General features: G+C 53.6%; 4 protein-coding genes across 4 annotated transcripts; 3 read left to right on the forward strand and 1 right to left on the reverse strand.

The window, feature by feature from the left end:
• Positions 1 to 808: 808 nt before the first annotated feature.
• NECHADRAFT_54540 (uncharacterized protein) lies at positions 809 to 1456 on the forward strand (the record flags this gene model as incomplete). The annotated part of the gene is made up of 1 exon (XM_003040887.1): positions 809 to 1456. A coding segment is annotated over one exon (648 nt), but the record flags the coding sequence as incomplete, so codon positions are not given.
• Positions 1457 to 2648: 1192 nt separating this feature from the next.
• On the forward strand, positions 2649 to 13102 carry NECHADRAFT_88047 (uncharacterized protein; the record flags this gene model as incomplete). Its single annotated transcript, XM_003040888.1, has 11 exons — positions 2649 to 3034; positions 3092 to 4926; positions 5016 to 6202; positions 6254 to 6353; positions 6411 to 6588; positions 6640 to 9398; positions 9462 to 11230; positions 11282 to 11375; positions 11428 to 11554; positions 11602 to 12241; positions 12293 to 13102. 11 exons carry the CDS (start codon positions 2649 to 2651, stop codon positions 13100 to 13102), a joined length of 9885 nt encoding a protein of 3294 aa, XP_003040934.1.
• A 6841-nt stretch (positions 13103 to 19943) lies between these two features.
• Positions 19944 to 20888, reverse strand: NECHADRAFT_54512 (uncharacterized protein; the record flags this gene model as incomplete). Its single annotated transcript, XM_003040914.1, has 2 exons — positions 19944 to 20456; positions 20505 to 20888. The coding sequence occupies 2 exons, from the start codon at positions 20886 to 20888 to the stop codon at positions 19944 to 19946; spliced, it is 897 nt and encodes a 298-aa protein (XP_003040960.1).
• A 744-nt stretch (positions 20889 to 21632) lies between these two features.
• Positions 21633 to 22317, forward strand: NECHADRAFT_73077 (uncharacterized protein). The gene is made up of 2 exons (XM_003040889.1): positions 21633 to 21670; positions 21720 to 22317. The coding sequence occupies exon 2, from the start codon at positions 21726 to 21728 to the stop codon at positions 22161 to 22163; it is 438 nt and encodes a 145-aa protein (XP_003040935.1). The 5' UTR covers positions 21633 to 21670; positions 21720 to 21725; the 3' UTR covers positions 22164 to 22317.
• Positions 22318 to 22507: the final 190 nt, after the last annotated feature.

The following is a 22507-nucleotide window of genomic DNA, read 5'->3' on the forward strand; positions in this document are numbered from 1 at the left end:
AGCAACTGGCGCAAACACGCTGCGAGCTACTGGTTCCTGTTACATTGTGAAGGCTAAAAGGTTTATTTGGAGCAGCCATGCTGACATGTTTCGTTCCAATTTTGTAAAATATCGTCTCCCCCTAAAGTGCTGGGATTATTTCCACTATGTAGTGATAGCAAACATGTCGTACCCAGTGTGCATGGCCCGTGACATTTGAGTTTTACGAAACCCAAACATTGTGAGGTGAATCCCCATTTATACATGAATTTTATTATGGCCGCATTCGATATATTAGTTATCAGTCTTGTCTAAAATCACTTCCACTGTCACTTGACCTCTAACCTCTTCTTCTCAACTGCTACAAATTTGCACAGACCATCAGTTCTCACACTCCACACCTCAACCTATTGCCCCCCTACGAACAGACGTTTACCAGAGACGTGTGGTGACTTCAGGGTTGTCAACATCAATAGCTGGGTCAGGCGCGCTTCGGCTCTGGGGCATCAGTGCATCACATCGGGCATCTCGGAAGAAGGTAGGAGTCTTGCCGTTGACGTCTCTTTCAGGGTGAGCCCAGCAGCCGCCGTCAGGGCCCATCCAGTTAGCTCCGTGGCAGTTGGTGTCCCCGGCACAGGCCTTGGCACACTCAGACATGGCGGTGGCAGTTAGCTTGAACCCAGAGGCTCCGCGGTAGCAGTGTCTGCAGGACAGGCGGAAGTCCTCGCCACCAGAAGTAATCAGCTTGCCGTGGTCAGCATTGCATCCGGCGACATCAGCGGACAACGCAGATGAGCTGAGCGCGTCACAACCCTTCTTGCAACTAGACCACCGGGCAAGGGGCTACATCGGGCACTCTGTCAAGATCGATGGTGAGCCAGTGGAAGACGCCAAGCGCATCGCCGCCTCGTTGGCCGACAAGCAGCCGGGCGAGTTCTTCCTTGTCGATGCCAATGGCGGCATGACGGTCGAGACGGCTCTCCGTATGCTGCGCCTTCTCCCCGACGGCCTCGACTTTGTCCTTGAGGCGCCATGCGCGACGTGGCGCGAGTGCATTTCGCTGCGGCGGAGGACCAACGTCCCCATCCACTTTGACGAACTCGCCACTAGCGACGCGTCCATCGTGCATATGATTGCTGATGATGCGGCTGAGGGTTTCGGTATCAAGATCTCCAAGAACGGTGGCTTGACGAAGAGTCGCCGCCATAGGGACATTGCACTCGCAGCTGGGTACACCATGAGTTGCCAGGAGACGACAGGATCCGATGTCGCATTTGCAGCTATTGTTCATCTTGGGCAGACCATCCCCGAGAGACATCTACGGTGCATTCTCGAGTGTCGTGACATGGTCAAGGTCAAGACTGCCGACGGCAACTTCACAGTCAAGGATGGACGTGTACAGGCACCCACAGAGCCGGGGCTGGGCATTACGCCTCGAATGGATGTCATGGGCGAGCCTGTTGCCAGCTACTCTTGAGTAGGTTGGTAGCCGTTCAAAGAATGCCTCGTTGGATGATGGAGGAGTTGAGTTGTGCTTGGGGGTGTGACGATGCAGGGGTCCTGGCGTGTATGTCCGACGGGAAGGTACCTACCCGAGAGATGAGGGAGTCTGACGGAGTTTCGCACGCATTTTCGGTCGCTGAGATTACGCAGGCTGTTAACTGGAGATCCAATTACATACTTCAATAAAGAAGCATAATTTCCACGAGATATTCTTGTACATCCCCAATTGTCTCATACTCTTCACTTTGACCTTGGAGGCCGGTGATGGTCGTTTTAGATGGAGTGGGGCACACCAAGAACCCTTGCCAACAAGGCAACGGTCTGCCTTGCGTTGATAGAACTGTACGACCATAGTCTGCAAAAAGGGTCGGCCTCCAATTGAAAGGCCTTGTGAGTGAACGGAGCGTGAATTATTCACGGATGTAGCTTGATGGGCTCGTCGTTCTGCCATCCCGATCACTCACGATGAATACACGGAGTGGCTGACAGAGCAGAGAGGACTTTGGGATCTCCCATAATTACCACTCTAGCATCATTTTAAGATACAAGCAGTCATAACTACCGCAAGATAACTCAAGTCTTTGATGCTGGCCTGTTCTTTCATATGTGCATCCATCACCAACGCTCAAAGTTGATGGGCCAATCAGAAGCCGCCTTTCATGCGGCCACTGGCTGCCACTGCCAACGACCGTCAAGGAGCTGGCAAACTGCACAACGGGTGATTTTTTTCTTCTTTTCGCCTTGATGATCTCGTCGCTGCCTGGAAGCTTCTCTCTTTTTCTTTTCTCTTCATCTTTCATTTTCTCCCCGTGATGCGAGCTGCCTCTGCCTCCTTCCCCCTCGCGCGCATCCTCTCTCTCACTTACACTGCGACTACCCGAAGGCGATCCCGTCTCCCGTCGAGGAAGGAACACAACCGACTGACTCCTTCCCTACCAACTCTCGCCGACCGCGAAAGGGCCGACATCGTCTGAGCCCGAAACGCGTTCGGCCTCCTGCCAGCCGATCTTCAAGTTCTTCCCGCCTGAGGCACCACGCCTTGCCTGACCCTGTATCGTCTAGATACACATCCGCCTCTTCCCCTGCTGTATTGCACTGTTTGTTTTATCTTTCATCGTCTTTTCTTTCGCTGTTTCTGTACGAATCCTTATCACGCATCACGCAAGATGCCCTCCGCAATCCCACCCCGGACGAGGCCCGTTGCCACTATCCATCATGAAACCCTGTCGCTTTCAGATGCCTTGTACAATCATCTTGTCCTGCCCCCCAAGCTACCGCATCGTCGGGATCCGAACCTGAACGAGATCGAGGCCGATCTGATCAACCGCCTCATCGCTTGTGTCAAGCATATCCGAGACCTGCCCGACAACGACTTTCGTTCTACTTGGAACGCTATCGAGCGTGGACTCCAGGCCACAAGGATTATTCATTCCAGTGGCCATGTCGACAGAGACGTGCTTTCTAGAGAGCTGAATGGCCTCGGAGAGGCGGACTTCGTTGTTGTTCATGTACATGCACAGAACTGTGCTCTGTTCATTCGTCGCGCTGAAGAGTAAGTCCTCCTGTCCCTGTCTGGCTGCCTGAACTCATGTAAACTAACCTCTCGCAGCCCTGTTCTTGGTGCTTCACTCATATTCGAGGCCTTTGAGACTTCTGCCAAGAACGAAGATGTTTTGGCGACCGACAATGCCCTCAAGTGGCAGTTCCCTGGATGTGCTGTCGCTGTTCCACTCACGACCGTTCAAGAAACTGGATTTGTCTCAAACCTAGCCAGCTTCCTCGACAGCGCATCGCGAGAGTCGCTCATGGACTTCTCCGCGCTTGCACTCAAGGCCGGCACCACCATTGCCGAAACCCGCAACACTTCCGAGCCTGCGTTGATCTCCTCCATGTTGATGGCCATCCTCCAAGAGAACGGCCGCCGACTGACTCCAGTCTTGTTGCAAAAGATGGTTCGGGATGATGTCTGCTGGAAAAACGCAGAAAAGCCGTGGAAGAGACTTCCTTTCTGGCTTGTCCTGCGTGTCGTCGTATCACGCTACCTCGCCCAGCAGCTTGGGGGCGAGCTTGGTCGAGTCGAGTACAAGTTCATGATGGCGCATCTCTTCAGTGAATTCCTCAGTCATGTTCAGCACTCTGGTGTTCAAATTGAGCGCCTTGACTTTCTCAAGAAGAAGATTTGCCGACGTCTTGTCAAGCTTGATGTCGACAAGGATCGCTCCCAAGATCGTCAAGTCGTCCAGAGGATTGAGTACCTGTTTCTGCATCTCAGCCCCGGAATTCAGCACTCGGTTTCCAAGGCTACTGCCTTCACTGATGCTTCTTGGAGTCGACAGAAGCTGGCCATGACCAAAACCATTCCCCCGGTCCCGAGGCAAGCATCTCCTAGCGACTTGAGGTTCGACCTCAAAGTCAGTGGTGCACAGCTTTACAGCATTTGGAAGGGATGGAAAAAGCCTGTACACCGCCGCGAGGATAGAAATGGAACCCTGAGCATCGCTGAAGCTGCCAAAATGCACTTGGGTACCTTCTCTCATCGCCACCACAAGCTGATCAAGATGGAAACGAATCTGGCCAGATTCTGCATCGAGCCCAAGGAGTCACTACATTCCACAATCCACACGGCAAGCGCACACATTCATGGTTATCTCGGCCACGCCAACGAAGTGTACAACGGCATGCCTGAACTCAAAAGTACCATGATTCTGAACGTCATGGATCTTTGGGTAACCATGGATGAAGCAAGCTGCAGGCTTTACCCTCTTTTGAAAGAGTTCCACCCCGTCTTCCGTCCCGAGATGTTTGACGTCCTGCTCATCTCGAACTTCGAGGACATGAAGCGCCTCCAGAAGATCCAACTCTACATTCAGAATCGCATCGCATCATGTCAGGGCTCGGCAATGAGCATCTTCGATGACCCCGTTCGTGGGTCCTATGGCCATCGTGCGTACGACGATTCGGCAATCTCCGAACAGCTTCAGAATCTGCATGAGTCAATTGAGAATTGGGCTACCAAGATCCGCGACGAGAAAGAAGAAGAATGGAAGAAGAAGAGCAACGAATATGCTCAACTCTCACAGCGCATTGATGAGAGCAGCTGTGTCTACTTGGTTGACGACGACAACCCTCTCGGACGTGGTATCCACGACCCTCACTGTGCTCGGTGCTTCATGGTGAGGCAACTCAGAAGAATCAAGATCCAGGGGTACGAACATCCGCTTCCATCCGACCCCTACGTGGCCAGGGCGGTTATCTTTGAGCTGGCTTGCCCTCAAAGCTTTGCAACCTACCGAGATACGACATGGACGGCGATATCGCGCCTTGCCCTCTCACCACTTGAAGAAGGTGTCGAACCCAAGTGTCGGCTCAGGGAGTATCAGCAGTTACAACGATTTGCCAACGAAACGACAATGAGATGTTCCCTGGCGTCTGTCACAAAGCCTTGTAAGTGTTACTGCTCGGAGGAGGCTCAGACCCATTTCATTTCCCCGACCGAAACGTCAAACTTGACCGTTGGACTGACATGTTTGCAGTTTTCATGACGCATTACACCGAAATGGCGTTTCCCGTTGAGTGGGATAACGGAAGGAATGGCGCGTGTCGTCCTAACGGCCTGAAGCTCACTTACCACGACAATCTGTCGAAGAAGTGGCCTGGTCGCCGGTCACATCTCAGCGTCTTGCATCAGGTCAAACTGCAAATTCCCAGCTCGTCACCGTTCGCGCCGATCCTCCAGGACCACATCTTCTTGAAGAACATATACGGCCCTTCGTCGTACGAGATCATGTCAACGGCATCTAGATGTCCGCAGGGGATCAACGTTCATGAGTATCTGGCATTTCAGACGATCGCTTCCGGGAAGTCCAGGCGATGGTTATCCATTCTCACCGAATTGGGCTCCGCCAACCTCAACTTTTCCAACGAAGCAACAATGTTACTCCTGAGCCACATGGCTTTTCAGTGTGGGCCTTTTGATGCTTCCCAAGACGTCTTTAGGCTTATTCATGCGGTGTTTCGTGACCCAGGCTTCTGCGACGCTCTGATTCAACAGCTTGCTAGCCGCCTAGACAGCCTCTCCGCCAATTGGAGAGAGACCTACTTGATGGAAACGATCGTCACGTTGACGCTACGTCTGATTGATTTCGCATGGGCTGCCCAGATGGAAGAAATCTCCGAGAAAGCTGCCTCTCTGCTTTTGCGGGCTCGTGGAACATGTGTGCGCTGGTTCAAGCTTCTTCGTGCGGAGTCGTACAAAGTCACCGAGACCGAACTCGCGCAGAGATTCCAGCAATACGCTCTGTGGGCAGCTCTTTTGTGCAAGAGAACATTCACGCATTTGACATATCGTCCTGCGGACTTGGATGACTCCTCATTGGAGGTTTACATTCAGAGTAGCATCACAGTGCACGACAACCTCGTTGTCAAATTGGAGGCCTTGCCTGAATTGCTCCAGCACACCGTCATTCGAGACATGAGACTTTCATATCAGCTCTCCCAACTGGTTTCTGAGTCCATTATGCAGAAGACGGATATTTTCCGACGTTCCTTGCAAGAGATGTGGCCAGAGGAAGAGGGTTGCGCTCGAGCGTTCCGGGATGTGAAACTTGAGGCACCACATTGGATTTCTTGTTTCTCGGTATCTGGGGACGAAGCCTTTGTGCAAGCTGTTCATTACAACATTACTGAGGGTCTCCTGATGGTTGATTATCGGCCCATGGGCGTAGGTTCCCGACAATCCGACATCCATTGAAATTGCTAACATTGGGCTTAGAAACTCCCCAAAGACCCTAAAACCTCTCTCATCCTGAACGAACTGTTCGGAAACCAGTCTCTGTTGACGTTCCCATCAGAAAGGCCTAGAATGCAATATAGTAAGTACAGATAGGACACTGAGCGTCCAAGAGGGCACCGCTGATTTGGAATGACAGCACTCTGTGTGAGGCCTCATGGCTTTCAAGTGCACGTCGGCTTTGACCAGAGCGGCGAGTTGATTGTAAGGGCTTTCAGAAAGCCATACTCACTGCAATTGATACCAAGAGAGACGTTCCGAAATGGACAGTACTGGGATTTACCGGGTCCTCTTCTCCAAGGGTCATTCCATTGGCTGTACGTCCAATGCTTGTCGAGCATTCTGTGAACCGGGCTGACTGAAACTAGGAATCTCAACAATGGGGAACTGCTCATCACCAAGAGCCACCAGCCCTGGCCCGAATTCCCCGCTCGGTGGTACACTCTGAGTCTCAGTGACCAGAGCTGCACAATGGCACGGAAAGGGCTAGGGATGTACGAAAGAGACAGTATTGTGAACCCTTACAGTCCGCTTTTCAACCGAATAGCCGGGATCTTTGGTTGCTTTGAGCCTCGAGACCATATTCTTGTGCGCCAGCCGGGAGGAGGCAAGAACCTGCAAGTCGAGTTGCCACGGCTCAACATCATGTTCTTTGTTAACAAGAACCGCCTGCTCCAGTCACCCCAGCTTCAATGTCAGGTCGACACGAATCAGGATGCCGGAACTTGGTATGGATTACGAAGCAAGCTGGTGTGCACGAGCGACACCAACCCCATGCACAGATCTATCTTGGTGCCTCTCGGGAACTTGTCTGCCACGTCGGATGGCTGTCACGTCACGGTCAGGATTGAGTCTGACGGGACTGGAAAATATGGAAAATTCACCATCAACAAAGCATTGGGAAGAATCGACTGCGCCCCAGAACCGACGCTGGTCTTCATGAAGGCTCTCCTCCATGCATCAACCTCTTTCCTGCTTCCCGATCCACTGACAGGTCGTACGGGAACCGAGGAGGCCATTCAATGGCTTCAGGCAGGTATCTCACAACCTTGGTCGCCCCTGGGCCCTCCTCCATTGAAGATTTTGGCGAAAATTTCTCAACTTACGCCGAGGAGAGTTTATTACCCCCTTGACCTCAAAGTCATGCGAACCGACACTTGGATTGAATCTTTGCCAAGCACTCTCCAGCGATCAGAGTTCAGGCCGATAGTCGATCAGATATTGCAGGGATCTATGACGTTGGCCATGTTCGCAACAAAGGATCAGGCCTCCATGGAGCCTCCTGAATTACTCGACTATGGGGAGCCACATCTGCATGCACGGGCAATGTTCCGCCAACAAGCTGTCGAGAGGTATCTTGGAGACGCATGCGATCGTTCGGTTCCTGACAACAAGGAATACCAATCTCGAGATCGCCCTTCTACGACAAATATAGCCCATCGAAATGTGTTGGAAGCGATGCATCTCGTTCGGCAATGGCCCCAGAACATGAGAACCGCAGACAACTTGGCCCAGATGCTCGCTCAGGGTGGTGTAGTTGGTGGCTTTGAAGCGCCTTTCCAAGCAGCATCTCTCAGTGACAAACTGAAAGTTGACATCTTGCAGCACTGGGGATCCCTCGTCCGCTTCGCGCGTGACGCGACAGACCGCTACCGCTTGATGTTCCTCCTTGGCCCTATGTCGTTCCGAGCTGACGCCAACATGCCCCTTCTGCGAGCTATCATCGCATTTGCAGTCTTCGGAGAACTCAAGGACCTCGACCTCCCTCCATGGGAAGAATTCTGTCATTTCCAGCCCAATCAAGTACCGCAGCTGGACTATCTACTGCAATTGCTGAAACCCTTCAGAGCACCCCCACCGACAAGTGACACACAGGCGCTTGAGGAGTTTTCGAGTGCCAAACTCAGGCGAAAGTTGCAGCTCGAGCGATGCAAGCATGAGACTAGAGTCGAGGAAGACTGCAAGCTGTTTGCTAATCACCTCTTGTCTCAGTGGCCGTGCCTGGAACCGACTGTAAGTGGCCTGGCTCAGTCAGTTCTACTCGACATCGGCGCCGCATTGGAGGTTATCCGCCCGGAATGGAAACGACTATTCATGAACAGAGATCTGGCAGAACACCTCCAGGCTGTTCAGGAAATTCTTGATCGAAAGTCCTCTGAAGATCGGTATGAACCACCTCCAACTGTGCCCTCTGACGATTCTTTTGCTGTAAGAATTCGTGGAAACGAGGGCGTCGATCTCCAGCAGTTGCTGGCCAAACCCTACATTGTCATCAATGAGGTCATCCCCGAGCCCGCGAAGGAAACGATCGGCTCTACTGAACGTCCATTTTTGACTGTGAAAGACTTCCCTCAACCCCCCGGTGCTTTCGGTGCGTTCGGTGCTTTGGCATGGCTGAACGGTAGAGGCACAGCAAGTGGCCCCTCACACATGTTTGGAGCTAGAGGTCCCAAGCGTGACATGACAGTTTTCCCTACGAACAAGGTTGTGACGGAGTCTGTGATGAAACTGGAGGCCATATCAACTCGGCTTGGAGCTTCCAAATCAGCAGTCAGACGTCGATATGCGGCAGACTTTCAGAACAGCCTCGATGCCTTTCGGCGTCTGGACTCCCCCACGAGCACAACCACGGTCTCTCTACAAACTCGCGAGGAATCTATAAAGCTCAAATCGGAGAGCGTTGATGCGAGCTTCCGGAAGATCGTGTCAGCACTCAACGCGGAAGGTCCAACATGCTCAGCGAGGCGGATTCGTTGGCTCAAGGCAGGTGGCCAATGGCCGATCGTGACCAAGGCGACGGTCCTGGGCAAGATCAGTTCTATTGCGTCTCAGAAGGTATTTGGCAGCGGCATCCGCAATGCAATTGTAGACTTGGGTGTCGAAATCACGAAAATGCAAAGGGAGATTCGTCTCCACGACCTTGCGCTGAAGAACATGTCGGGTCGGTATCAAGAAGAACTCGCCAACCAAGGTCATTCGAACTGGAGCCCGGAGGAATACCCAGACTGGCTGCTCCTTGAGATTGAGTCCAATTTGATGATCCGACCAGTTCAGATTGATGTCGCGTTGGCTACCATTTCTCCTGAATCTGGGTCAAACTCGGTGTTGCAGATGAACATGGGCCAAGGTAAGTGAAGCCTCTCCGAAAAAATACTAACTAGATGAAGCCATTTGCTAACCTGACAACTAGGGAAAACCTCTTGTATCATTCCGATGGCTGCAGCAGCTCTTGCCAACAGAAAGCAGCTAGTTCGGGTCATAGTTCCCAAGGCACTGCTCCAGCAGACTGCGCAGCTACTTCAAGCCAGACTCGGCGGCATCCTGGGGCGCAGCATTCGTCATGTCCCCTTCTCGCGCAGGACGCCTACAACTGAGACCAACATTCGAGCCTTCCTCACAATTCATAGAGAGATGCTCAAATCTGCTGGCGTGATGATCTGCCAACCCGAGCACAACATGTCGTTCATGCTCAGCGGACAACAGCGACTTTTGGACGAGAAGCCACTGCAAGCAGGGCCCATGATCAAAGTTCAAGAATGGCTCACCAAGAACTCACGAGACATTTTGGACGAGTCTGACTACACTCTAGCCGTGAGAACTCAACTCATCTACCCATCAGGATCCCAAATGACGGTGGATGGACACCCGCACCGCTGGCTGGTTGCTGAAGCAGTACTGCGACTCGTGGATGGTCACCTTTCTGACCTTCCTTACGACCTTCCGCACTCGATCAATGTCATGAGACGCCAAGGAGGCGGATTCCCCTTCGTCTTCTTCCTTCGACAAGACGTCGAAGATGAGCTCGTTCGCAGACTGACCAAGGACATCTGTGAAGGCGCTGGTGGGATCCTTCCGCTTGCCGAACAAGCCATGGCAGCCAAAGACAGGGTGGCCGTGAAAGACTTCATCACTTCGGCAAGGCCAAGACCCGCCAGCGTCGAGCGAGTTCGGGGCATGTGTCCGGACAAACCAAGCTTGAGGCAGACAGTCTACCTCCTTCGAGGACTTCTGGTCAACCGTATACTCATGATGACGCTGAAGAAGCGATGGAACGTTGAGTACGGACTCCATCCGAGAAGAGACCCTATTGCAGTTCCCTTCCACGCCAAGGGAGTGCCAAGCGACCAATCTGAATGGGGCCACCCTGATGTTGCCATTCTCTTCACCTGTCTCGCGTTCTACTATGACGGGATAAACCCAGCGCAACTCCGACAATGTCTAGAACACATCCTCAAATCTGACGACCCAGCGACCGAGTACGATGCTTGGACCAAAAGCTCTGAAGGCTTCCCGTCGTCGATGAAAGCCTGGAACTCGATCAATGTGGATGACGACATGCAGTTGAGGGAGATTTGGAAGGCAGTTCGGTACAACAACGTGGTTATAGACTACTTCCTGAACAACTTTGTCTTTCCCCGGCATGCAAAGCAGTTTGAGGTGAAGCTGCAGTCCAACGGGTGGGACATTCCTCTATCACCTCTTGATGCATCACATCAGAGCAGACCCTCGACCGTGAGCAAGCCTCTGAGCACTGGCTTCAGCGGCACGAATGACAATCGAACAATGCTTCCCCTGAACATTGAGCAACAGGATCTGTCAAGCCTTCACCACACGAGCGCTGAGGTTCTGAGCTATCTCCTTCACACGCGGAACCGACACTGCATCTTGCCAATAGATGTGCGAACCTCGCAATATGGAAGAGCCTCAGAACTGGACTTGCTGCACTACCTGAAGCGCATGCAAATCCGAGTCTTGATCGATGCGGGTGCTCAGATTCTAGAAATGGACAACTTCACCCTGGCCCAACAATGGCTGAGAATCGATAAATCGGTTCGGGCGGCGTTGTATTTTGATGAAGAAAACAAGCCATGGATCCTGACCCAAGAGGGGCGACGAACACCTCTTCTGGCGTCCCCATTCGCGGATGACCTCAGCCAATGCTTGGTATATCTAGACGAGGTATGCCAATCTCCCCTAGACCCTTCTGTAGTTGATACTCACCGTCTCTAGGCGCACACTCGAGGAACTGATTTGAGGCTGCCACCCCTTGCCCGTGGTGCTCTCACTCTGCGATTGGGACAGACAAAGGACCACACAGTCCAAGGTAAGTGGACTGATGATTCATGTCTTGGATATTTAATACTGACGAGTTCAAGCCGCAATGCGTCTGCGCCAACTCGGAACCACACAGTCTGTCAGCTTTTTTATTCCTCCGGAAGTCCATCAGAGCATCGCAGATCTACAGCACAAGACGATGCATGAACCCATTGACTCATCCGACGTGTAAGATGTTGAAATTGGAAGACTCTTGACTCTCAACTGACGTATAGTAGCATCCAATGGCTTCTCGATAACACGTGCGACAACATTGAGCAGTTACAACCATTGTACTTTGCTCAAGGCATGGACTTCTGCCGCCGAATGCAAGCTGCAATCAACCACCCCGACTTCTTGACCGACAAGTCGCAACGAAAGGCCTACGTTCAAGCCATCAAGCAGGATGAGCAACAGACGCTCCAACACCTTTACGAGCCAAAACTCAAGAGCCGTGCGGCCGGAGTGCAAACTTCAAACAATGATACCCTCAAGCAGTTCATCAGCGAGCTCAACACCCGACGCAAGGCATTCCAGGACACAGGAAAGGCTGTACACGCATCGGCCTTGCAAGAAGTAGAGCAGGAACGAGAGGTGGCCTTTGAAGTCGAGTCGGTGAGACAAGTCAAGAAGCCGCATCACTACGCCGCCCACTCGTTTCCCGGCCTCAATGCCAGTCTCGAGGCATTTGCTCGCACTGGAAGACTTCCTCCTGATTCGCATTACTTCAATCACATCTTCCATGCCCTTTCTCGGACTGGCATCGGCCGCAAGTTCAAGATTTCCTCCAAGGCCACCAAGTCGAAGCTGCTTGAGACTATCGAGTTCAGCCGAACTATCAAGCTTCAAGGAGAGCTTTCCAATGACAATTTCATAGTGAGTGATCCGAAGCTAACCCCCTATTCTTGTTGCTTACGAAACCTGTAGCGTCCCGTCAACTGGGTTCTCTGGAGCCCTACCGCTGAGATTGCCGTCATCATTATCCCCGAGGAAGCAGAGGCTCTGATCCCCCTCATGAGAGATCCCGACCTAAAGGTTGCGACACACCTTCTCATCTACGCGGCGCCCATTACCAGAAAGATGCTGCACTTCAACCATCTCAAGTTCTACAGCATTCCGTCACTGCCTTCGGATTGGCGCGCCCCGACATGGCTCCAGGTTGAACTTGGCTTGTACTCGGGTCGACTCTACTTTGAATGGGAGGAGTACGAGCAGATGTGCTCATTGCTCGGGATCCAAGAAGGCCCCGGCTTGGTCGAAGAGTCAGGTTTGGACATGATGGTGGACGGCGCCGCCGATGAGACCCCTGCCCAAGATGGAGTCCAAGTCCAAGTTCAAGCCCAAGCGCACAAGGATCCGACTTCTGAGGACAGTAAGCTCGCTCAAAGCCCCCTAACCTTCTTGCAGGAGTGGCTCGCACTCCGCCGACGAGGCCAAGACTTTGCACACAGCCCGATGGGATTCGTCAGTCAAGGCAAGTGGCTTCGAGAGGACCATGTCTTCTTCAATCAAGTCGAGCAGGTCGCCGGTGGTCAAGAAGAAGCCCTAGTCCAGCCCGTCATGCGTGAATCAACGGACAACAACGAACGCAGAGACGATGGCTACTATGGAGTCGACGACATGGGCGCCAACGAGGCTGGAAATGGTGATTGCAGCGATGATGACATTAAGTATGACGAATCTGAGTACGCCAATAGCCGGGTTCCTGATGGTTCAGACGTCGACAGCAGTGACTAAAGGCAAGGAGATTGTGGGACGAATTTGGAGGTTGGATTGCCAACCATGTTGCTGAAATATCATGTCAGAATCAGAGGCACGGCAGGATGTCGGCTTTTTGGTCTTTGATGCGAAGGATAGGCCCGGTCGGAGTTTGTTTGCCTGTGCAGATACTTACAGCGGCATGTGTGATAAAATGTATGTCATGTGTATGAATTAAATGGCGGTCTCTCGTTTTTGGACAAGATTAGACATGGCCTCAAGGTGACTTTTGGCCCATCTGTCCACCTGATGAATTCAATGCTTGTCTCACTCAGAGAAAAGGGATTGCGGTGAATCAAGGCCGATATCGTTCATCGATCAAATCGCTTCGGCCATGTTGCGAAGTTAATGGAGTCTCTTCAAGATCCAAAAACAACAATAGGAAATGTTCCACATCTCACCCAAGTCGCTTGTGTTTCACTCTCATGCATTGTTCATGATCAAAATCCCCTCATGGAAGCAGGGAACCTGTTGGACAACCTCACACGCATCACACAAAGAAATGACAACGATCAGATGAATAGATACGAATCTATCATGAATGATTACTTGAGAAAACAAGGGCTTTGGCCATATTCGACATGATGCTCCTCCATCCATCTACTTTCCTCCGAATTAAAGTCATGTCCCAGAGTCAACCATTACACCGCCCTTCCAAGAAATTCGTGTCAAATCGTGTCAATGATACAGAGAAAATTCTCTGACAGGTGCTCGCCATATCCCGTCAATACACCGCATGTCGCAATCGAACATCCATTAGTTCACAGCCCCCTAGACAATGGCATCATCGATGCGATCAAACGTGTTGGTTCGTGACCACCGGAACACACCCCGACGCACAGCATCGGCGACAGCCTCTTCCTTCATGAGATAGGTGGGCGCATGTGTGCGGCAAGCGGCGGCATCGCAAGTGTTGTCGGTCCACCCAACGCGGAAGTCATCTCCCCACCAGACTCGAAGCTCCTGGGAAACCCGAAGAGTAATCAGAACCGAAGAGAGATCAGTGTAGCCATCCAGATCAATTCGGGTCAGCTCGTAGCCGCCCTCAGAGAAGGTTGGACAGGCAGGGACTTGCTTGGTCTCAGACCAGGCAATGGATTCTTCGCTCGAGGAAGTGTCGTTCCAGCGGTAAGCCGAGATCTCGAACTCGCACCACTTCTCATTTCCTTGAGCGTCGCAGCCAAGGCTTGCACCAAAGAAGTCAAATCGGAAACAAGGGCTAGGGGCATGAGGTCCCATGCCAATCTGAGCGACATCTCCGGAGCCGGTGGTTGTAGTGTTGGACAGGGCAGGTGGAACAAACTCCACGAGCTGGCCGCCAGAGGAAGCAATGTAAGGTTGCGGCTGTTCTGAAGTTGGGGGCGCGATCAAGAAGCCTGAAGAAAACCAGATGTTCTCTTGAGGGTTGAAGAGGGGTCCAGCCTTGGAGTTGTCGAACTAGATCGAGTCAGCGATGCATGGAGGAGGTGCAAGGGTCGGACTTACATCAATGGTGGTGTTTCCAATGCTCAAACCTGTCGTACAGATAGAGGTTGAACTGGCATCAGAGCTTGCAGTGGAAGTTGAAGCGGGCGAAGCCTCTGTGCTCGAGTTGGACCAGACTGATGCTTCCTGGCGGCGAATGTGTCTCTTCCCCACAGTGACCGTGGCAAGTGTGGTGAGGGGAAAGTTGAGAGTGTAAGAAGTGGTCTCCTCCACGACGACATTGGTCCATGTACTGGTCAGTAGAGTGACAGGGAGCGACGACAGAGGCCAGAGGGTGAACTCGCTGGGGGCGGGACTGCCCAACGTGTTGTAAGGAGCTAGAGAATCAGATCCACCACTTGGGAAAACAGGACCACCGGTGGAATCAACAACGGAGATAACAGTCCAAGTGAGTGTACCTGTGACGGTACCGGTGATAGAATCACCTTGAGCATCGGCACTGCTATCGGCGACGAGGCCAGACATGGACTGATCGGAAATGATGGCGCCGTAGCTGTCAATGCTGGGGCTGCCCGTGATGAGGGGGCCCAAATCGGCAGAAGTGACAACAGGTCCAAAGGGGGGCAGTGATGAAACGCCTGAAGTAGCTCCTTGCGGGGCACTTGTTGATACGCCAAGAGCAGATGAATCGCCAAAGATGACAGTCTGGACAGTCAAAGTGGGCTTCCCGTCGGGCCCGATGATGATAGCCGTAGTGAGTGAGGCAAATGTTCCAGCAGAATCATCAGAAGAATCAGGCTGGGGAACACCAGTCACAGAGGGCAGTCCAGGGTTGGCTTCGGTGGGCTCCGTTCCGGTAGGGATCACCAGAGTCGAGTCGATGATAGTTGGAAGACCGTCGGTTCCCAGGACAGTGTAGGTGATGCAGGTAGTGATACCAGCTTGGCCATTGGGGTTGGGGTCGCTCCCAGATGGAAGGCCTGGAGAGGTAGTAATCTGGCCGGGAACACCTGTGGGCAAGCCTGATGGGAAATCATCAGAGACAAAAGAAGGGTTGCCAGGAACTCCTGAAGGCAACCCAGATGAAAAGGCATCAGAGGTAAGCGCAGGGTTTCCTGGTTGCGTGTCAATGGCCCCGGGAATTACCCAAGTCGAGTCGACTACTGTTGGAAGGCCATCTGGTCCAATCATGGTGTAACTGGTACAAGTCGTGATGCCTCCACCTGTGACAACCCCAGAACCAGCAGACCCAGATGAGGAGACGCCGGGAAGACCACTGACTTGGTCGTTGGCAGATGAAGTGATGCCGTTTGGAAGTGCGTCTGAGGCTTCAGAAGGAGCCCCAGGGTTACCGATGGCAGATCCAGTGACCAAAGGTCCAGGTATGACCAAGGTAGAGACGACAACGGTCGGGAGTCCATCAGAACCAATGACTGTGAAACTGGCGTGGGTAGTGATAGGAGTTGCACCATTCAGGTCAGATGCAGTGGGAAGACCAGTGGGAAGGCCATTGGGGAGACCGGTTGGAATACCTGCAGGGCCAGCAGTTGGGAAACCGGGGAGAGAAGCTCCTGTAGAGATCGGGCCAGGTATTCCTGCAGAGTCTCCAGAGCCAGGGGTGCCGGCGGGAACAACCCAAGTGGAGTGAACTATGGTTGGAAGGCCATCAGTGCCAATGAGGGTGAAGCTTGTGCAAGTTGTTGCGACCAAACTGCCTGAATCATCCTGAGGGGATCCAGGGCTGGGGAATGAGCCAGTGGGAATGCTGCCAACATCGAAGGGGATACCTGAAAGAGATCCCTGTGGAAGACCAAAGACTGGAAGTTGCGAAGAAGCCTCAGCGACAGGGCCAGTGGAAGGGATCACCCAGGTTGAATCGACCACGGTTGGAAGGCCATCAGCGCCAGTAGTGGTAAAGGTTGTGCAGGTTGTGATGCCTGGTCCAGATCCATCACCGGGGAGGGGGGCACCTGGAGCACCTGGAGCAGGGAAGGGAATTCCACTGGGGAGAACTTGATCACTACCCTGAGATCCTGAGCCATCTGGGATACCAGGCGCAGAAGGGAGAGGAAGTGGAACGGCAGAGATGCCACTGGGAAGACCTTGACCTTGTGGGAAGCCAGTGAATGAAGGAGGCTGGGGTTGACCAGAGGCTGTGCCATCGCTGCCGCGGACAACAGTAGGTAGCCCATCCTGCCCGGTGATGGTGAGCCAAGGAGCGGAAGGTTGAGGTGAACCAGGAGCATTGATAACAGTGGGACGTCCATCTTGCCCGGTGACAGTGAGCCAGGGTGTCGAGGGTTGAGGCTGACCTGGAGCGGTAGCTTGGCCACCACTGATAACAGTAGGAAGTCCGTTCTGACCAGTGATTGTAAGCCAGGGGGTAGGAGGCTGGTTTTGACCTGGGGAATCGATCACGGTGGGAAGTCCGTCTTGCCCAGTGATGGTGAGCCAAGGTGTATGAGATTCGGCTTGGCCGGGGATAGTCTCATCTCCGCTACTGACCACAGTTGGTAGTCCGTCCTGACCCGTAATGGTAACCCAAGGTGTAGATGGTCGAGTCTGGTCTGTAGGGGTGCCTTGTCCGCCACTGATCACGGTAGGCAGTCCGTCTTGTCCAGTGATAGTGAGCCAAGGTGCATGAGGTTCACTCTGGCCAGGGACAGTGTCATCTCCACCAGTGATCACAGTCGGGAGTCCGTCCTGGCCGGTGATGGTGAGCCAAGGGGTAGAAGGTTGAGGTGAGCCGGGAGCATTGATAACGGTGGGCAGCCCATCTTGTCCTGTGACAGTGATCCAAGGCGATCTGGGTTGGCCAGCATTGTCGCCGCCACCAACGGTTGTGAACCATGGGGAACTGCCGCCTGGGACTTGAGGGCCGGCTTGAGTGGTGACGGGAAGGCTGTCGCTTGCTTGCTGAACAGGGCCTTGGGAGGGGTTTTGAGGTTGGGTTCCAGGGAAACCTCCAGGGCCTGAAGGTCTGGGTATCTGGAAAGGAGTAGGTACAGGTCCCAGTGTATTGGAGCCAGGCCAGCTGGGGAAGTCTCCAGAAGAGCCGCCGGGGGCAGGCTCGGAGTACTTGGGAGCGGGGTTGGAGCCGGGGAAGGGGGAAGAGAAGGATGAGTGTGTGCCATCGTTCGAGTTGCTGCCAACACCAGAGTCGACGCCATCGTTGGCACTGTTGCCCAAACCCGAATCAGCTCCATCGTCAGAGCTGTTGCCAACATCACCGGGATCAGTACCATCATTGGAGTCACCGAGACCCGAGTCAGAGCCGTGGTCAGAGCCAATGTCACCACCTGACCCAGTACCAGTGTCGGGGTCGATGTTGCCAGTGTCGCTGCCAGGGGCACTGCCATCACCAGAGCCAGGAATGTCGCTAGTGTCGCCTCCAGGAACACTTCCGTCACCAGAACCAGGAGTGTCGCTGTCGCCGGATCCGGGAGCATCGTCATTGCCAGAACCAGGACCAGTGCCAGAACCAGGACCAGTGCCAGAACCAGGACCAGTGCCAGAACCAGGACCAGTGCCAGGACCCCAGAGATCAACAGTCAGGGTCGTGAAAGGGGACACAACTGGGTTCGCACCCGAGGCAGAGAATCGAGGAGGCTTTGTGGGGAAGGGCGCTGGGACACCAGTCTGCTGAGGACCAGAACGACCGGGAGCAGGAAAGCCAGATCCACCATGAGGACCCGTGGGGATAACAGTGACAACAACAGTCTTGGTCGTCAAGGGGCAAGTAGGAAGGTTTGAGGCACCGATGACAGGAGAACCAGGGGCGTTGGGGGCGTTCTGGGGAAGATGAGGAATGCCGTTGGGAGATCCGGGGGGGAAGACCACAGAACTAGCGCCAGGGACGTTGCCAGGAACACCACCAGGAACACCACCAGGAACACCACCAGGGACACCACCAGGAGCGACTACAGGGCCGGTACCGGGGACATTGGCGGGAGAACCACCGGGAGAGCTGCCGGGAGCGGAGCCGGGTCCGGAGCCAGGAAAGGTACCAGGAGCACCACCTGGGATGTTGGGAGGAAGACCTCCGGGGGCAGTGGGAGGGAAGTTTGGATCATGTCCGCCAGGGAAGGAGCCAGGAGACCCTGGGGCGTTGCCGGGAAAGGGCGCGCTGCCTGGAGCTCCGTTGGGATTGCCAGGAGGAATGCCACCAGATCCGTCTCCAGGGCTACCACCAGGGCTACCGTTGGGAGCAGTTCTGTCTGAGGTCAGTGGTGATTGATGAAGAGGGAAGGTGTTGACTTACGCGTAGTCGACCGTCTGAGCGCCAGAATGGCCCAGGAGGCCAGAGGCCAAGACAAGCCCGAGAGATGCGGAGATGCGCATCGTGGGCGAGGTGCTTCAGCGAGATGCGAGCTCGCAGAGGGATGAACGATGCGGATGAAGATCGGTGGTGGAGAATGAAGAACAGTCAAGTGACGGCTGGTGCGTGAAGAAGCGAGGCAACGAAGACGAGATGGCCTCGAAAAAGGATGAAGGGAACGAGAGGACGAGAAGGTGAGTGCTTCTCGGGGAGAGGATGGTCGAGGATGAAGAGAGAAGATGGCGAAGAGAAGAGAGGATGAAGAGGAGAAGAAAAAATTTGTTGGCGAGCTGTGGGAGGAGGTTATATGCCCTGCACACCTCAGTTGAGGAAGGAGCTCCTTCCCTCTCAACGAACCCGGCTGGACAGAGTGACGCGTCGAAGCGTGGGACGCGAGAACGACTGCGCAGTTGAGGAAGGCACGAAGGGAAGGAGCACGGCGCACTGGCAGTCAGCTGGCAACCATCGCCGATTGGCAGTTCGCAATGTCAAGAGCAGGTGGACGATGAGAACATCAGGAGATTGGTGAGTGACTGATTAATGCAATTATTATTCCTACTTGTTAGAATCACTGTATCCCTTCTACACATTCCTTCATCGACTGCTGTCAACACCCTGGCCGGCAGTTGACTGAGGCTCTGCTGCAGTCATGGTCAGGGGCCTTCGGTGCGTGCCGAAGCACTCGAGCTCGCTCCTTCCCTCCCCTGGGGCGAAACCTCTGCCGGCAGCGTGCTGTCCAGCACAGATCACCCAACACATGCGCGCTCCTTCCTTGACAGATGGAGAGGCACCTCTTTAGCGCCCCAACAAACCAGACGCGTGCCACGGCTAGTTTCAGCTTCGTTGCCGATTATCCGTCCGAGGAAGGTGCCTCAGCTGGCTGGGTCGGCCAGGCTGGCGATCGAAATTGGTGAGAGTGGACAGAGGCGGGACAGAGGCGGGACAGAGGCGAGAAAGGACAGAGGTGATGGCCGGGCTGATGAGGATGCCAGAGTCTGTCTGTGATTGATGATTCTCCGCGTGAGGTTGGGTTGTGATAGCGTCAAGTTGATCACTGTATTAACTGTCTCCGACGAATTATACAAGATCGTCCGTGTATGGAGGCGGCGCCGATGAATCAGTATCCTCCCGTGTCACAGAACCATTATCAGCAGGTCTCCTGTGCTCATCCTCAATTCTTGCAGCCCACATGGCAGCTCCAGACGTAGTCGTCAAGAGGAAGAAGAGCGACAGGATGGGGATCAACTCGAGGATCATGGCCACGGTGCCGAACCAGATGTACTCCCAAGCGCGGTCCCTCAGTGCCTTCTTTTGCTCAACCTTGGAGTAGCCCTTGATCTGGAACCAGCGGTAGTGGGCGAGCTTGCCCAGTCTCGTGCCTGTGATGATGATAAAGGCAGGAGTGCCGACAAAGGGGACGAGGTTGAGAGGCAGGAAGACGATGAGCTCGAGGATCTGGATGATGCTCCATGGCGTGTAGATCGCGGGACTTGTGGGCTTTCCGAGCATTCTGACCGCGGTGGGCGCATCCACGAAGAGAATTCGCTGGGGTGCGACAAGATCCTTGTATGACAGCTTGATGAGGGTCGCCTGGGGTATGTTAGAATGGACAAGCAATAGAGATTAGGAAGAACTTACATCAAATACATCAACTCGACATTCATCCACAAAGAAGCCTTCGAACAGACCCTGAATGATGATCAAACCCTCGCCCAGAACCAGCACCACAGCGTTGATCCATGCTCCCCAGCCATGGAACATGGCCAAGAAAGCATACTGGGGCAAAAAGGTAAAGGTGAAGAGAAGGAGGTAAACCAGGAACGAAATTATTGACAATGGAAAGATTCTGCCGACAAGAAGCGGCCAGAACTCTTGGTTGCGAGCAAAGAACCAGATGCCACGAAGAGGGTAAGACGCGGCAATGCCGGCTCGCTTGAGATAGGACAAGGGTCGCTGTACTGGACGAGACAGAGCCTCGATACGAGTCGAGTAGAGGCTCTCAGAGGAGCCGTTGGGAGGCATTTTGGGCTCAACTAGTCGCTACGCTGAAATGGACACTACTGATGAAGGCATCACCAGTGGGCTTGTTGACGCCGCGAGTCTGACAGTTGTTGTTGATGAATGACGTAACTAAGCGGAAAATTTGCCTGGCCGATCCGACGGCACGTGTGCGTGTGTGAGACAGTATAATTTCGTGCGCGTCTCCGAGTCTGACCGTGCAAGAGGAAAAAGAAGTTGACAAAGTTCGTGATCTCGCTAATAAACAAAAAGAAACCAATCATTCAGTTAGAAGCGCAAAAAAAAAAAAAAAACCAGAGCCAGATGTTCTCAATCATTTGTATAGGAAAAGCCCGATGCGGGGGTCGAACCCGCAACCTTGAGATCGCGTACTCGATAACCACTTTGTGGTAAGTCTAAGAGTCTCACGCTCTACCGATTGAGCTAACCGGGCGTGGCTCTGATTGGTGGCTTCCGAAGTTGCAGAACGCCTACTGGAACTCGGTGGACGCAACAGTCGCCGTGGTTGGTGATGGTCAAGTCTCAAGCGGGAGGATGCTGCTCTTTCGCAAGGATGATACTGATAAAACCAGAGCTACTGATTCTCATTCGTTCCTGTAGATGTGGCCGGCTAGAAGATGCCGATATCTGCGGGGTTGCATGGTGTACGCCCTTGGGATGTCAAGAGTGACGGAGTGGCTCAGGAGATCATCCTGGCCTTTATCAACTCGGACAGCTCCTCATTTTGCAAACTCGCTACCTCCACCAGTTTCTCCCAGTTCTTCGAAGAATAAGCATTAGCCAAAGTAAGCATAACACTACCAAGATATCTGCCTCGGATACTGACACATCCAGTACACCATGAATGTCTCTTGTCAGTGCGGCGCTGTCCAGATGACGGCTTCGCGCCCCGAACCCATCGATGTCTACTGCTGCCATTGCCTCGAGTGTCAGAAGCAGTCCGCTTCAGCCTTTGGCACATCGGCCATCTTCCCCGCTGATAGCATGTGGCCGCTCCCCGCCGAGGTTCAGTCCCAGCTCGGCCTCTGGACACGTCCCGCCGATTCGGGCAACACGGTCGAGTGTTACTTTTGCAAGACGTGTGGTGTGAGGGTCATTCATCGGAGCATTCTACCTGATGGTAACCCAAAGCCTTACCTGAGCATCAAGGGTGGGTTGGTGGAGGGATTGAAGTGGGATGCGCCGAAGCATATTTTTACTCGGACTGCTCGAGTGCCTTTTCCTGAGGGAAGTGATCCTGGATCTCCAACGTCTCACCCCGTTGTGAAGAAGGATTAGATGTTGGTCTAGACAGTGTTTTGTATGGGAGCATGTTGATGGAGTTGGGGAAGCGTATGAGTGGAGTTGGCTGAGCGTGACAATGAAGACAGTGTTCGTGGGATCTGCAAAATGAGACGTAGTCGAGATTAAATCAAGATCTATCTCTCTTTAATGATCTTCCAAGATAAGATATGCGAATCTGATAGTAGGGAACGAGGCAGACCCTTGCTGACGGCCCGTGGTGGAGCCATCGGAATTGCGGCGCCTGTCGGAGCTATGACAACGCCATAAACCCGATCCCGTGGGGCCATTTCCGACCGAAATTCAGCATCGCCGCTCCGGGCTCCACAGCCGGGGTGACG

This window comes from Fusarium vanettenii, assembly GCF_000151355.1.
Source record: "Fusarium vanettenii 77-13-4 chromosome 13 genomic scaffold NECHAsca_55_chr13_4_0, whole genome shotgun sequence".
NCBI classification, from domain to species: Eukaryota; Fungi; Ascomycota; class Sordariomycetes; order Hypocreales; family Nectriaceae; genus Fusarium; species Fusarium vanettenii.